The sequence below is a fragment of the Cyprinus carpio genome, chromosome A9 (genome assembly GCF_018340385.1).
Source record: "Cyprinus carpio isolate SPL01 chromosome A9, ASM1834038v1, whole genome shotgun sequence".
Taxonomy (NCBI): domain Eukaryota; kingdom Metazoa; phylum Chordata; class Actinopteri; order Cypriniformes; family Cyprinidae; genus Cyprinus; species Cyprinus carpio.
In genome coordinates, this window is record NC_056580.1 from 7,472,654 (window position 1) to 7,487,310 (window position 14,657).

At 36.6% G+C, this 14,657-nt stretch overlaps 1 protein-coding gene across 2 annotated transcripts; it reads left to right on the plus strand.

Annotated features, from left to right (window-relative positions):
* Window positions 1-266: 266 nt before the first annotated feature.
* On the plus strand, window positions 267-12,647 carry LOC109054956 (cystathionine beta-synthase-like protein). Of its 2 annotated transcripts, none has more exons than XM_042763345.1 (15): window positions 267-390; window positions 1,700-2,047; window positions 3,177-3,283; window positions 4,983-5,117; window positions 5,229-5,308; window positions 5,415-5,619; window positions 5,993-6,084; window positions 6,645-6,770; window positions 7,164-7,248; window positions 7,335-7,440; window positions 7,555-7,632; window positions 7,884-8,018; window positions 9,709-9,817; window positions 10,099-10,183; window positions 11,950-12,647. In XM_042763345.1, the coding sequence occupies exons 2-15, from the start codon at window positions 1,707-1,709 to the stop codon at window positions 12,126-12,128; spliced, it is 1,863 nt and encodes a 620-aa protein (XP_042619279.1). In that variant the 5' UTR covers window positions 267-390; window positions 1,700-1,706; the 3' UTR covers window positions 12,129-12,647. The 2 variants fall into 2 exon arrangements, with proteins under 2 accessions (XP_042619279.1, XP_042619280.1); XM_042763346.1 differs by having other exon boundaries at window positions 268-390; window positions 11,992-12,647.
* The last annotated feature ends 2,010 nt before the right edge of the window (window positions 12,648-14,657 follow it).

The following is a 14,657-nucleotide window of genomic DNA, read 5'->3' on the forward strand; positions in this document are numbered from 1 at the left end:
ACATCCTTGCTGAATAAAAGTTTTAATTTCTTTCAAAAAAAAGAAAGAACAAAAATTTACTGACACCAAACTTTTGAACAAAATATTTATATTTTAAATAAATGCTCTTCTTTTTAACTTTTTATTCATCAAAGAATCCTGAAAAAAAGATTATGGACGAGGGCACGACTAAATGCTGATATTCCATTGGTTAAGAGAAAAGAACAGACAGCCCCGTCGTAGCCAATCAGCGCTCGATCCCAACAAGGTATGCTGACACCTGATTGGACGTCAGCGTGACTCTTTAACGCATGTGAGCAGCTGGCAAGCCCAAGACTTTTCACATACGGATAGGTCATCTGTGAAACCGGACCTCATCAGCTCGAAAGTTGCTCTGTATCTGATAGTCAGGTGAGTAAAAACTCTCGGTTCGTATTCTGATCGCGAAACCATCAAAGAAAACCCTTTTATTCATCCTAACAAAGACACGTTAAGAGCATCAGTCTGACACATTAATGCACACTGATGACTGTAGATGAGGAACGCGTCTTCATCGCTCGTATTTCTCCAGAGAGTTTTATACACACCGTTTACGATATAGTGATGATGGGACCTTTACCCCAAGTGATGGGACTGCGGCGCGAGCATGATGAAATCCAGCTCTGTGTCACAGCATCACGGTCAGCACGAGCACAATGAAGCCGACAGACACGCGATTAAGTCATCTTACCTTAACTATATTCATGAGCTTTCGTTAACATGACGCTCTTACATGTTTTACAGTCCATACCTACACCTGCTGTGGTGGAGAATCATTTTGAGTAATTAATTTATTAACCATTATCAGTTCTCTGCCATTTAAGCCGGATGACTGGCTGTTCTTTTTAAAGTCCATCAAAACTGTCCTTGCTTTTTCTGAAATGCCTGGCACTGAAAACGTAGCCCGCTGTTGAAGAGTATATAAATGCAGAAAAAAAAAATATATGTATATTGATTGCTCGATATGAATACGATCTTAAGTCGCAGATATTTCTCAAGACACACTTTTACCAGATTTTTTTTTTTTTTTTTTTTTTTTTTTTTTTTTTTTTTACAATTTTTATTCATACATTCTCCAGAGTTTTACAACATTTTGTGAAGCTTTGTGCTTCTGAGAAATTGTTTCAGTGTTGTTGTGTACAGTATCATGACTAAACAGGGTTTGAAAGAGTGAATCCCTAACTATCTTTGCAATCATCTCAGTTGTCCGGAAAGTCACTGTTCTTCTCTGAAGGTTGTGTGCGGAAAGCAGAAGTTTCTTATTCTATTTTGTCTGGTTTTGCCAAAAGCTTTTTTTTTTTTTTTTCAGGGTATGGATGACTCTTCTGTAGCTAATGATGCTGTCAGCTGAGAGCAGAAAGTGTGTTTTGCCAATCTAGGAACCTTTTCTTTGTTTAACTGAATAATATTTTTTTTAGGTGGTGTTTGAGATTTCCATGGTACTTTATACGGTAGTTTGGCTTTATCTAAGGCATGCTGTGATTTGTCAGTGTTATATAAGCACTTGATAACATGAGAAGAGTTTTTAAAATATAATAGACTGAAAATCAGAATGAATATCTGGAGCAATAGAGAGGTTGCGTAATGTTTCCTAATAACATTTATAACCTTCACTGGGTGATCGGAGTACTATACAAAGAAAAGCCTGATGAATGAGACTTATAATCTTTTCCTCTCACAGGTAAGCCATGCCATCAGAACCATCTAGTTCAGAGTCAGTTGGGACTGGTCCCGTCTGGCCACATGCTGCCAAAGTCCTCACAAATGCTGCAAATGGAGAACCTGGCATCAGCGGGGACGCAAAGCTGAAAACTGATGCCGTTTTGAATGGAAGGGCTGGACACAAGCTAAGTGTAAATAACACAGACCATGTGAATGAAAGAAACGGTCACCATATGAATGTAGAGCACACTGAGAATGGATCAGAAGGCAGCATGGAGAGGAAATGGATTCGACCAGATCTGCCCAGCAGATGCACCTGGAAACTTGATGAGCCAAATACAGAGTCGCCCCACAAGCACTTCCAACGGTGAGATATCGACACAATAAATCTGTTACAACCTTAACTCAGAATTCATATTTGTCAGTGAAGAGAATGTTTTATAATCAAGCTAAGCAGGTACATCATGTGTTCATCTGCACAGTGAAACTGAATTTATATTTGTTGCTACCTTTTGTGTGCTACATAAATTCACCTGATTTTATTATATATTTAAATGAAAGGTTTTATAAATCATATATATTTTAAATAATCAAATGTACAGTAAATAATAATAATAATTATTATTAGTATTGTATTTGGACAGTTGTACAATACATTTATTATCAATATTTAATTATTAATATAAATATAAAATTCTCATTTTCATTTGAAACAGTAGTATTATTAGATTAGTAATAGATATTATTTTAATGTTTTTATATTAATATATATATATATATATATATATATATATATATATATATATATATATATATATATATATATATATATATAATTTTAATTTTTTTTTTTTTTTTTTTTTTTTTTTTTTTTTACTGTTCACTGTTAGTTGTTTTACCCAAGTGTGAACATTAAATTTTTTTTTCTTTTTTTCCCCCCAAACCATTTAGATCTAAAAGGACAGTTTACACTAACAAAAACAAACAAACAAACAAAAAGAAACTGTTTTGAGTAAAAAGTATAATATCTAATTTTTTGATTGTGCTTGACGGCATGATTTAAATTGAGAAAGGGAAATACATTCATAAGGGAAAACTTGACAGAAATGATGCAATAAGTTTCACAACTTTTTGCTTGAAATATTGGTAGAGATTATTCAGTAATCTCTAACCTTGTTAGAGACTTTTTACCCTCTATATTATTTAAATCTATGCTCCCGGTATTAAAATGTCAGACATTTTTTTTTTTTTTTTTTTTGGTACAAACACTGTCTAATGAACTGTCATGACCTTGCAATTAACAACAGTGTTCTTTCAGGAAGAATGAATAGAAATATAACAGTTACCACACCCTTACCTTACCCAGAGAGTAACATCAGTGTGTGCAGAGTCACTGTGATTCAGTTCAGTCAGTTCCATTGTGGTTTGTTAATGGTTGACGTTGCTGTGGTCTTGCTTGTGTGTGTAACCACTTAATGTGCTCCTTTTTCTCACAGAACAAAAGCACCCAGTATCCTCCCCAACATTTTAAGCATGATTGGAGAGACCCCACTGGTCCGCATGAACAAGATTCCTAAAGCATTTGGCCTCAAGTGTGAGCTTTGTGAGTATCTAAACCATATAGGTGTGAGGGATGTGTCTTCACACCTGCAGCACAATGTTGTTGTTTTTTTCTGCTGTGTCCTATGAGGACACGAAAATCACATGATCATTTAAGGCCAGCCTGGAAAGTGCCTGTGTTGGCACATGTGTCTGGGTTGGGAAGTAAGTGGTTGTGTTCTGGAATGAAGAATTCAGGTGCTAGGTTTCCTCCTCAAGTGTGTACTGAGACACACTTCAGTCAGGCATTTTATTTATTTAATCTCACATACTTTCTTAGTTGGCACCAAGTCTTTTTTTTTTTTTTAAGATATACACTGCATCCAAATATGCCTACTTCCCTACTACAGAGTAGACAAAAAACAGTCTGTGAAAAGAGTATTATGTCTAAATTCACAATATTTAGTTTCATACTTGCTGACTTTGTAAATGATTAGAGAGAAACCCTGGGCATCATAAACTAAACAACTTAGGATCACACACTACTTGACTTTTTAGTTTTTCTAAACAACAGACTCATAGAAGCATGTGCCTCATTGCTAGGAGGTGTGTGACAAATGAAAGCAATATGTTTACTGAAATTGGCTCAAAATATCAAAAATGTTTAATATCCGACTGGAAGGAACCAAAGTCTGAAGCTACACAACTTCTCACTCACACATCCATTTTAAGTAAAATTGTAATATGACGACTGCCCACAATCTGCAGACTTGCCCTGACTTTCAGCAAATAGCATCGATTCGTCCAGACTGCAGAACTAGTATGTGCTTGCAAAGAAACCTAAGTTGAGGTGTAATATGAAAGTGATATATGTTCTCTTTTGCTTCCACATTTATTGTAAGTTGAGGTGTAATATGAAAGTGATATATGTTCTATAACTATGTAATATAATATTGTGCATAATCTGTGGTATCACATCCACGATGGCTCTTCTACACCCTAATTAAACTTAAAAACTGAACTGGAAAGTGCATTTCTATCATTTTATCAGGTAAAATCAGAGGCCATTAAAATACCCCTCAGCAATTCCTGCAGGAAGGAATGCAGTAGATGAATACCTCATATGGTTGCATTGTGTTTTAGTTTTGGATTGGAAAATATTCATTCTGTCTGGGTGAACTCAAAGACCAAAACCTAGCCGTTCTTTCATTTTGTGTAAGGTGAGCGAGTTTAGCCACATGGGTCAAAAGTGTAGCCGAACTTTAGTTAAGCCCATTAAACAAGCATTGAGTCAAAATTTTGAGTCAAAATGCTTTAATGAGCTTTGAAATGGGGATTCAATACGTCTAGCGATTTCATGTGAATAAGATTACCCTTCGGCCAGTTCAGCCGCCCAGCATTGGCCTTATAGACGTGGAATTAGCTGACTAATTGCATCGGAGTAGGTGCACATTTCACATATTTGCATGTGTGGCTGTGCCATTATGATGGAGTCGGTGGTCTAGCTGTACAGTAAAGGGCTTCCATGAATTTAACTACACTGTGTATTTTCTGTGTAGGTATTTCATACAGGCATAGCATTAATAGTGCAATCTGGATGCCCCATACATTCCCATTGTAAAGGGAAAAACTATACAGAAATGTTTGTATTTATAATCTAAGGGACAAGTTGATGATTTGTAATGACAACATGCACAAATGGAAAAGGTGGAAAAGGTGTTTTTCTTTTCTTTGCTTTTTTTTTTGTCTTTATATCTGTCTAGTGGGTAAATGTGAGTTCTTCAACGCCGGTGGCAGCGTGAAGGACAGAATCAGTCTGCGTATGGTAGAGGACGCTGAGAGAGACGGCATCCTTAAACCTGGAGACACCATCGTCGAGCCCACGTCAGGAAACACAGGTGTGTGTCTGCACCATTAGCCATCATAATGTTTATTCTCACTTTAGTATTTATTTTGAAAGCAAGCACTGAAAGTGGTACAGACTGTGTGACTGTCGTGTGTGTTTTCAGGTATCGGACTTGCTCTAGCAGCGGCAGTCAAAGGTTATCGTTGCATCATTGTCATGCCTGAGAAGATGAGCAGGGAAAAGGTGGGATAATGAAGATAAATATGGTGTGGGTGTAAATCCAGCAATTCTTGTGTCAATACTTTTGTGTTTTCATAGTGATGTGGTTTGTGTCCTCACATGCCTCCAGGTGGATGTGCTCCGTGCTCTCGGAGCCGAGATCGTTCGCACCCCTACCTCAGCCCGGTTTGACTCTCCCGAGTCTCATGTGGGGGTGGCTTGGCGTTTGAAGAACGAGATTCCTAATAGTCACATTCTGGACCAGTACCGCAATCCCAGCAACCCCCTAGCCCACTATGACACCACTGCGGAGGAGATTCTGGAGCAGTGTGACGGTAAATTAAAAACTTGTGCACATGAGACATTGTGACTTTGTCAAAATAAACTCTTTTTTTAGTTGCTTGGATCCAAGCTCATCACTCGCTTCCAGTTAATAACCAGTGCCCAGTTTAACTTCCAGGATAGCCCCAAATGTTAAAAAAATTATTTAAATGTAGTTATTAATAATAATATTTGCAATGCTAAAAAAACAATAAAATTTTCCAACATTTAACTGATATCATATCTTTGAGTTTTTCTATTTTTTTTTTTCAATTTTTTTTTTTTAAGGGAGACAGGCTGAACAGGCATTTGAATATTGACAAAAAAGTTAAGAATCACTGCATGTGATTAATATTGATGCTATGTTTTTGTGCTTGCCCTCTGCAGGTAAAATAGACATGCTGGTGGCTGGAGCTGGCACTGGTGGCACCATCACCGGCGTCGCTCGCAAGCTGAAGGAGAAATGCCCTAATATCAAGGTGACCTTTAGATCAGTTCATGAATTCTGATAATAGCAGTCAATGAACCTATTTTCTTCCTATTTATTTATTTGTTTGTTTGTTAAGAGAGTAACTGAAAAAAAGTGAAGTGATGTGTGGCCAAGTATGGTGAATTTGGCCCCTGCATTTAATGCATCCAAGTACACACACACACAAACACACACACACACACCGTGAGCAGTGGGGAGCCATATTGCTGCAGCGCCCGAGGAGCAGGGGGTTCGGTGCCTTGCTCAAGGGTCTCACCTCAGTCGTGGTATTGAGGGTGGGAGAGAGCACTGGTTATTCACTCCCCCCACCTACAATCCCTACCAGACCTGAGACTCGAACCCACAACCTTCGGGTTACAAGTCCGACTCTCTAACCATTAGGCCTCGACTGCCCCACACAGAGCGAGCCAGCCAGGAGTCGAACCTAGAACCTTCTGATCCGTAGTCCGTAGTCTTAAAAGTATTCTGTTTTTGTAAGTGATTAAAAGTTATTTTTAGAAACTAATTTTTACACAGCCTGTAACAAGTGTTTATGTCATTGTTCATCAGATAGTTGGAGTGGATCCTGAGGGCTCTATCCTTGCTGATCCAGAGGCCCTGAATCAGAATGATATGACTCAATATGAGGTTGAGGGCATTGGATATGACTTCATCCCCACTGTTATGGACAGATCTGTAAGTGTGTATTTGCACGGTAGGCTTTGATGCAGCTGAAAAGACCTTTTGATGATTACTAATGACAGTTGACCTTTCGCCAAAACCCATCTTAAGGTTGCCGTGTGGTCTATTATCACATTTAAAATAGGCCAGTATGCATAGTTTTAAAGCATAATCATTCAAAAATATGCTATTTATAGTGACACAAGCTACCAAGAGAGGATGCACATGTCTTTTCCAGAAATTTAAATCTTGAAGTGCATAGATGTTTCACCCCCTTTTTTTTTCTACTGTGTAACCAATTTCTCTTTAGGAACATGGATAATAATAGATAGTTTAAGATGTCACACTTCATTCCAGCAAATGCAATGCAATATCCAATAAGTTTTTACCACATTTACTGTGTCTCAGGTGGTGGATAGCTGGTACAAGTCCAGTGATGAAGAGTCCTTTGCCATGTCTCGTATGCTCATCAGAGAGGAGGGTCTTCTGTGCGGTATGTGACTTGTCGTACATTTCTCACATTTCACATATGTGAAATTAAGTGTGTATCTAATCCCTGTTGTCTGTCACTCTTTGTAGGTGGTAGTTCAGGGACAGCCATGGCTGCAGCAGTGCATATAGCCAAAGAGCTGAAGGAAGGCCAGCGCTGTGTGGTGATCCTCCCCGATTCCATCCGCAACTACATGTACATCTATCCTTGCATGCCATATTATAGGCTACATTATATTTAAAAACGTATGCATTAAGCGTTACGTTGATGTACCCTTAAAAACAAATTCTTTGTTCTCCTCACCCTCAGGTCTAAATTTCTTAGCGACAAGTGGATGTGTGAAAAGGGCTTCCTGAGTGAGGAGGATCTTGTTGTCAGCAAGCCATGGTGAGTGTTAACACATACCCTCATAAGCATATTTTCTTTGAAAGCACCCTTGTTATTTACACGCTGATATCCTGTGCAAATATAGACACACTCTGTATTTGTTGCTACACTAGACTGCATTACAGCTACAGCTTCTAAATGTGGAGACGTGTTCAGTCTGCCGAATGAGTCTGTCCGTGTGTCTTCTTACCGTGAGTTTTTATTCTCCTCCCCCTCCACCGTCCCGTCTCTCTGCGCTCCTCTCTCTGTAGGTGGTGGAATCTGACTCTGCAGGAGCTCAGACTCTCCGCCCCACTGACTGTGCTGCCTTCAGTGTCCATCAAGAAGACTATTCAGATCCTGAAAGAGAAGGCTTTTGACCAAGCCCCTGTGGTGGACGAGGCCGGGTAGGTCATTCATCCAGAAACCGCTTTATTTAGAACTTGACCATTTTGTCAAGCCTCTTAAGATTTTAGTCCCATGGCCTCAAGGAGATCATGTATCAGTGCTAATCACTTAAATCAATGCAGTGTCACAATTACTGCATATTTAGTGTTACATAAGAATAGGTTCAGTTGAAACATTATGGACTACATTTATAAGGATATGCAAATAAGGATGTCAGACAACGAGAAGGAGAAATCCTTTAAAATCCATGTTTAAAATATGATTAATATAATATGATATAATATAATATAATATAATATAATATAATATAATATAATATATAATAATATATTTCCTTTACATGTTAATATAGTGAAAAACATTTAATGATATGCCAAGTACATTTCCTTTACATGTTGAATATCATGTGAAATGTACATATACTTTTAAAAAACATTAAATATATATAAATATATTTTAGGTAGAAATATTTAACAAATATCATGAGGTTTTCTTGGGTTATTCTATTTGACAGATGAAAACTTTAACTAATGTATTTTATAAAGGTCCAAATATCTATATTTAGGTTACTTACTAATGCGGACACACAATATTAAAATAAATATGTAAGATATTAAAATTAAAATAAAAAGCCAATGCTAAACTACTTGGATTTTAATAATAATTTTAAACTTTTAATACAAATTTTAACTTTCCAGATAGTTATACAGCATTATTTTGCCCCTCCTAATTTTTTATTTGTGTGTGTGTGTGTACTGGTATTCACTACGTTAAAAAAGAGCCTCTATCACTAGTATTCTCTATACTTTTTTTATTATTCTATCTTCTTGTTTTCTTTTTATTTATCATAAATAATAATAATAATAATAATTGCTATCTGTACTGCGTTAGGCTAACTGAGACTTGTCGCAGCACTTACAAATGAGGACAATAGAAGCAATCAAAACCAACAAAAGGGCAATAATATATAAGTCATTTTGGATAAAAGCGTCTGCTAAATGACTAAATGTAAATGTTATGGGGACCAAATGTCCCCACAAGGATAGTAATAATACATTTTGACCTTGTGGGGATTTTTTTTTTCTTGCTCCCCATGAGGAAAACAGAATGAAGTGTTTTGAAAATATAAAAATGCAGAAAGTTTTGTGTGATGGGCAGTGTTAGGGTTAAGGAATAGAAAAGACAATTTGTACAGTATAAAAACCATGGAATGTCCCCATAAAACATGGAAACCTAACCTGTGTGTGTGTAATATACGTAGGTATGTATGTTTATGCGTATATTTATGTGTGAATGTATATGTAGAATTATTATTATTAAAAGTAATTATAATTCAGATACTGAAAAAAAATGTCATTATAGAGGTCAGTGTCAATATATATATATTTTTTTTTGTGTTGTGTGTTTTGTTTAATTAGTTATTTTAAAAAAGCTTAATACACTGGTTCTCAATCCTGGTCATTGGAGCACCCCAGCACTTCACATCTCCCTGATTTGTATCACCAGCTCATTAGTAGAGGTTTCAAGACTGTCTGATAAGAGAGATGTCCAAAATGCACAGTGCTGTGGTCTTCCGGGACAGAGATTGAGACCTTAAAAATCTTTAGGAAAAAACATAAGTTTTAGATGGTTTGGATGGTAAGTGGGGTAAAGTGTGGCTCAGTCTGGTGTCTGGTTTTCTCCCTGTAGGCAGATTCTGGGCATGGTCACGCTGGGGAACATGCTCTCGTCCGTTCTGGCTGGGAGAGTCAGACCATCCGATCCCATAAACAAAGTTCTCTACAAACAGTTTAAACAGGTGGGCACACAAACACAGACACACACCCCCTTTCTGTCACAGTGTACGTGCAACAATAGGACCGAGTAGTATTCACACAACATGTTCAAATAATACTTACCTGTTGCTGAGGTCTATAACAAAGACTTCTGCTGATTTGATTTCTGGGGCTTGGACAGAGAAGCAAATAATAGCTGAATAATAACGTTTATTGTACATGTCAGAGAAAATATCAGTACACTCAGTTCTACTGACAGAGGTAATGTGATCGCTCAGTGGTCATCTTGTTTCTCTCCTGGTAGGTGCGTCTAACTGATAACCTGGGCAAACTCTCACGTATCCTTGAGACGGACCATTTCGCCCTTGTTGTGCATGAACAGATTCAGTGTAAGTCATTTGACTCTCTGTTATACCGCTTCCCTATCCAATCTGCTTCTCTCCATTTTCATAATTTTAGTCATATCCACTATGATTCAAAAGTTTGGGGTTAGTAAGAAATTGTATTTTATTTATTTACATTAATACTTTCAGTTAGCATGGATGCATCAAATTGATCAAGTAATAGTAAAAACAGGTAAATGTTACAAAAGATGTCCATTTTAAATAAATGCTGTTCTTTTGAACTTTATATTCACTTGGTAGAAGCTTTCAAGTTAGACAGAAGCCAACATGCCCTCAAACACAATTTGACCCAGACTACAATAAATACAGATTACATTTAGTAACGCATTGGGTCCACACTTGATGTCCAATATAAAAGGTGGCTCCTAGAGCAAAACCGTTGGTGTAAGGAATATAAAGCATTCTCACACAAGCATCTACTTCTTCTGACTCAATTAACAGGTATTGTACAAAGTGTACAAAAGTCTTTCCACACAAAACGCAGCGCTGTTCAGGAACAACAGTCTTATTCAGAGAGCTTAATGCAATGAATACAGCACCGATTCCTGATGTAGGACACGTGTTTTCCTGAACTCCAGATTACTGCTCCCCCTTCTTTGCTCTTGGTGGCAAAGAAATCGCCCACATTGTGTACCTCTTCAAGGACAACCTGCTGTGGCAAACTCGGCCAAGTGCTAGAAAAACACTACTGGGAACTTTTCTTTTCAAATGACAATTAACAAGCATTACATTAGAATACAGGGCTGCTTGCATAAAATCATTTTTGCACTTTTTGGCACATCTGTAAAGCTAATTATTTGGACCCCAACAGTGTTATTGTAGCATCATTTATAAACTATTATAGTTTTTTTTTTTGTGTACTTTTTTTTTTCCACACACACACACACACACACACACACACACACACACACACACACACACACACACAGTTTGTTACACACACACACACACACACACACACACACACACACACACACACACACACACACACACACACATATATATATAATTTTAGTTATTCAATTTAAAACAAACATTTACAAAGTTCTTTAAAAAGTTCTAAAATCATAGTTTTAAATTCACAGTTGTGGCGATAAATGTTGCATGCACTGCAAGTTAATATCTTCCAGTATTTTTGTTTTTGTTGTAGAATTATCTAAACATCCTTAAATCAAGATACATTTACTTGAGATGCAACATGAAGAAATTAAGTCTTGAAATTGAACAAAACTAAGTGAGGTTGATTAAAATAAGATAAATATCTGTCAATGGGTTATGAAGATAACATTTCCGTTTGAATGAAATATTTTTTGATCCCATTTGCAGATGTTTGCTCTTGTTTTTATCATACACTCGCTTCATTTTGATCAATTTTCAGGGAAACACAACTTCTTATCTCAAGTAATTTTGCTTCTCAAGTAAATGTATCTTGATTTAAGAATCTTTAGACATTTGCTCTGGGAAACAAGACAAAAATACTTCTAAAAGTCACTTTCTTTCCTTCCTTATTTTTTTTTAAACAGTGTGATCAGAAGGTACAGCAAAAGCTATTTCCATATTTCAGTGATTAGGAGCAGAGTTGGTCAAACCTATTTTTTTTTTTTTTTTGTAAAATGAATTAAAAAGTTGCTGGTAGCTCATTGTGTGCTCCCTATTAATTTACATTTAGAGAATGTGTGGACCTATTTTGTTCCCTTTAAATGATTCATTCAGATAACGCACAGTAAACGCAGGCCATGCTGTCTTTGCAGTGGGTGGTGTCCACAGTCTGAACTGCAGTTCCTGTCTTACAGACATGAGCGATGGATCCCCCAAGATGAGGCAGATGGTGTTTGGGGTGGTGACAGCCATTGACCTGCTGAACCACGTGGCCACTCGTGCGAGGAGGGAACGCTCGCTGTCCGAGTGCTCGCTCTCAGAAGAGCAGTGAACAACCAAGAACACAAGAGTTTCGTTCTCTTTATTTCCCTGCAAGTCTTATGCTCAACTTTAAAGAAGAATAAGAGGCAGTCAATATAGTTTTACATGTCATCTGACAGATTTGTACTCCGTTTACCGCATCACGTTCTTCTTTAATCTCTCTTTATTTTACATTTTAGCTGCTTTGTTAGCCATAATGAAATAATTTAACAGGTCAGTTAACCTCCCACCTTTTGCAGATTTGTTTACTTTGCAGATTTGGTTTCATTAAGGTGTATATATTTGAATGAATATTTTTTTATTCCTTCAAAAAAAAAAAGAACTGTAATAAGGTTGTTTGTGTATAGTTAATGTGAAGTGAATGAATGTGTGAGGTGTTAGTTTGCTCTCTCGTTTATGGTTTCTGTGCAAGCAGCTGGAGTCTCTGGCTCAGAATGGCTTTGCTGTATGTCATTTGATTTGATTTTTCTTTAATATTATCGCTGTAATACGTAGTAGTTACAAATAAAGGCTTTATTTCTGGATGGAATAGTGATTGTGCAAATTATCACTATCACTACAATAGCTCCAAGAGTTGCTTAACAACATTTTGTTCATTTTCAACAGAGTTATGTGTCTGCTACACAAAGTATTTGAGTCTACTACACAAAAAATTTAAGTAAATATTAGTATAAATTTATTCAATTTGAGTTGAGTTTTGTAGAAAGTTATGGAATTATTAGTATGTATGTTGTCAACAATAATTGGTCAAGCTATTTATTCGTTTAATTTTCTAGTAAAACCAAGACAATAATTTCATATGCAGCTCTATTAACAACACATAAGCTTTAATGACCATGAAAGTCTCGTTCAGCCTCTGTTAAATATTTAAATCTGATCAACAGCGCCACCTGCTGGGGTAATGAAGATAACAAGTAATATCTAGATGTAATAATGTGGTCTCAGACTGACTGACTGCATGCGAGCTCAATATTTGTCTTGTCTGTTTATTGCCAGTTATTTTTTTCAGTGGTATCTTTGGTGTGGTATTAAAAAGTATGAAAGTATACATATGCTGTTATGCAGCATTGCATCTTTATAAAGGCCAAGAGCGTTGTCATTTCACCCTAATAAATCATCACGCACACAGTTTTAGAGAAAAGTAAAGAGGTTTATTAATAGTAGTAGTAGCAGCAGCAGCAGCATTTTACCCCCTTTTTTTGCCCATATTTAGCTCATAAATGAAAATTTAATACTAATTTCTTTTTTTTTTTTTTCTTTTTTTGATTTCTGACCTCTGTTCATTAATAACCAAATTCTTCATTGTCCTGTCAAGCTGACCTGCAAAAGATTCTCACATGCTCACATTTTAGCCAGCAGAACAAGAAAGTGTGTGCAAGTTTAACAGGAGACCTGTCAAAGTAATGTGCTCTGCATGAACTTGCACAGGCCTGCATGAGTGTGTAGAGGTGGTTTTGGACACGTTTCATCTTTTTGTTAAATATCCGTTCCATCTCCACTGACCATCAATAACGTCATTTGTTTTTCCTTTGAAGCTTCCTGGCACTGGGCCTCTGCTTGTTATGGGAAATATGCCTTTGTTGTCATCCAGGACCCTTCCTCACTCAATCAATAGTATGAACACACATCACGGCTAATTTTGACTCAGGAACTTGTTCTTAAATATTTTTAAATATATATATTTTCCCCTCACATCTTCGTTTATCAGGATTGTGCTTGATCTGGATTAGAGTCTCTGTGGTTAGTGCTGCAGCTGATTTGGATTAGATTCTTTCAGTAACGTTGTCATGGTCCCAAAACAGGCTTGCGTAAAATAAAAATAATAATAAAACAGTGTAAAAAAAAATATAAACACAATACAGGCTGCAGGCTTTCATGCTAATATTAATAATAATAATAAAGGGTAAATTACAGTGAAAACAGTGGTTCAAGACATCTGCACAACTTTTTTCGTTGTTGTTGTTTTTAGCATATTAGAATGATTTCTGAAGAATTATGTGACACTGAAGACTGCTGGAATAATGACTGCTGAAAATTCAGCTTTGTCATCACATGAATGTTATTTTTTTTATTAATTTCATTTAAATTATAATATTTCGCAATATTGCTGTTTTTACTGTGTTTTTAGCCTTGGTGAGCATAAGAGACTTCTTTCAAAAACGTTAAAAATCTTACCAACCTCATTACATATATTACATATATCCTACATAAAATATAATGATAAAATATTACAATGAAATTATCAATTTTAATAATTATCTAGCTATTTAATGCTAAATAAATCAAATCACATGGACATTAATTGAGCATTGACCTCACATGAGTATTTATTTTTTTTTTTTGCAATAGCATTTCTTTGCAATTTTATTGGATTGCATTTCATGAATTCACTGCCACAGTGTTGGAAAGAGCCCTATGGTACTTCCTTCCATCCCACAATCACACCGCAGCTCAGTTTAATAAGGCAGAAAGGCCACTACAGCTGTGGCAGGAGACATGCCTGGAAAGCTGTGAGGCGAATGTGAAGTCCTGCTCCAAC

Coding starts and splice junctions, on each gene's coding strand:
- LOC109054956 (XM_042763345.1), top strand. CDS start 1,707: ATGCCATCAGAACCATCTAGTTCAGAGTCAGTTGGGACTGGTCCCGTC. Junction 3,284..4,982: donor TGGCCTCAAGTGTGAGCTTT/GTGAGTATCTAA, acceptor ATATCTGTCTAG/TGGGTAAATGTGAGTTCTTC. Junction 6,085..6,644: donor AGAAATGCCCTAATATCAAG/GTGACCTTTAGA, acceptor ATTGTTCATCAG/ATAGTTGGAGTGGATCCTGA.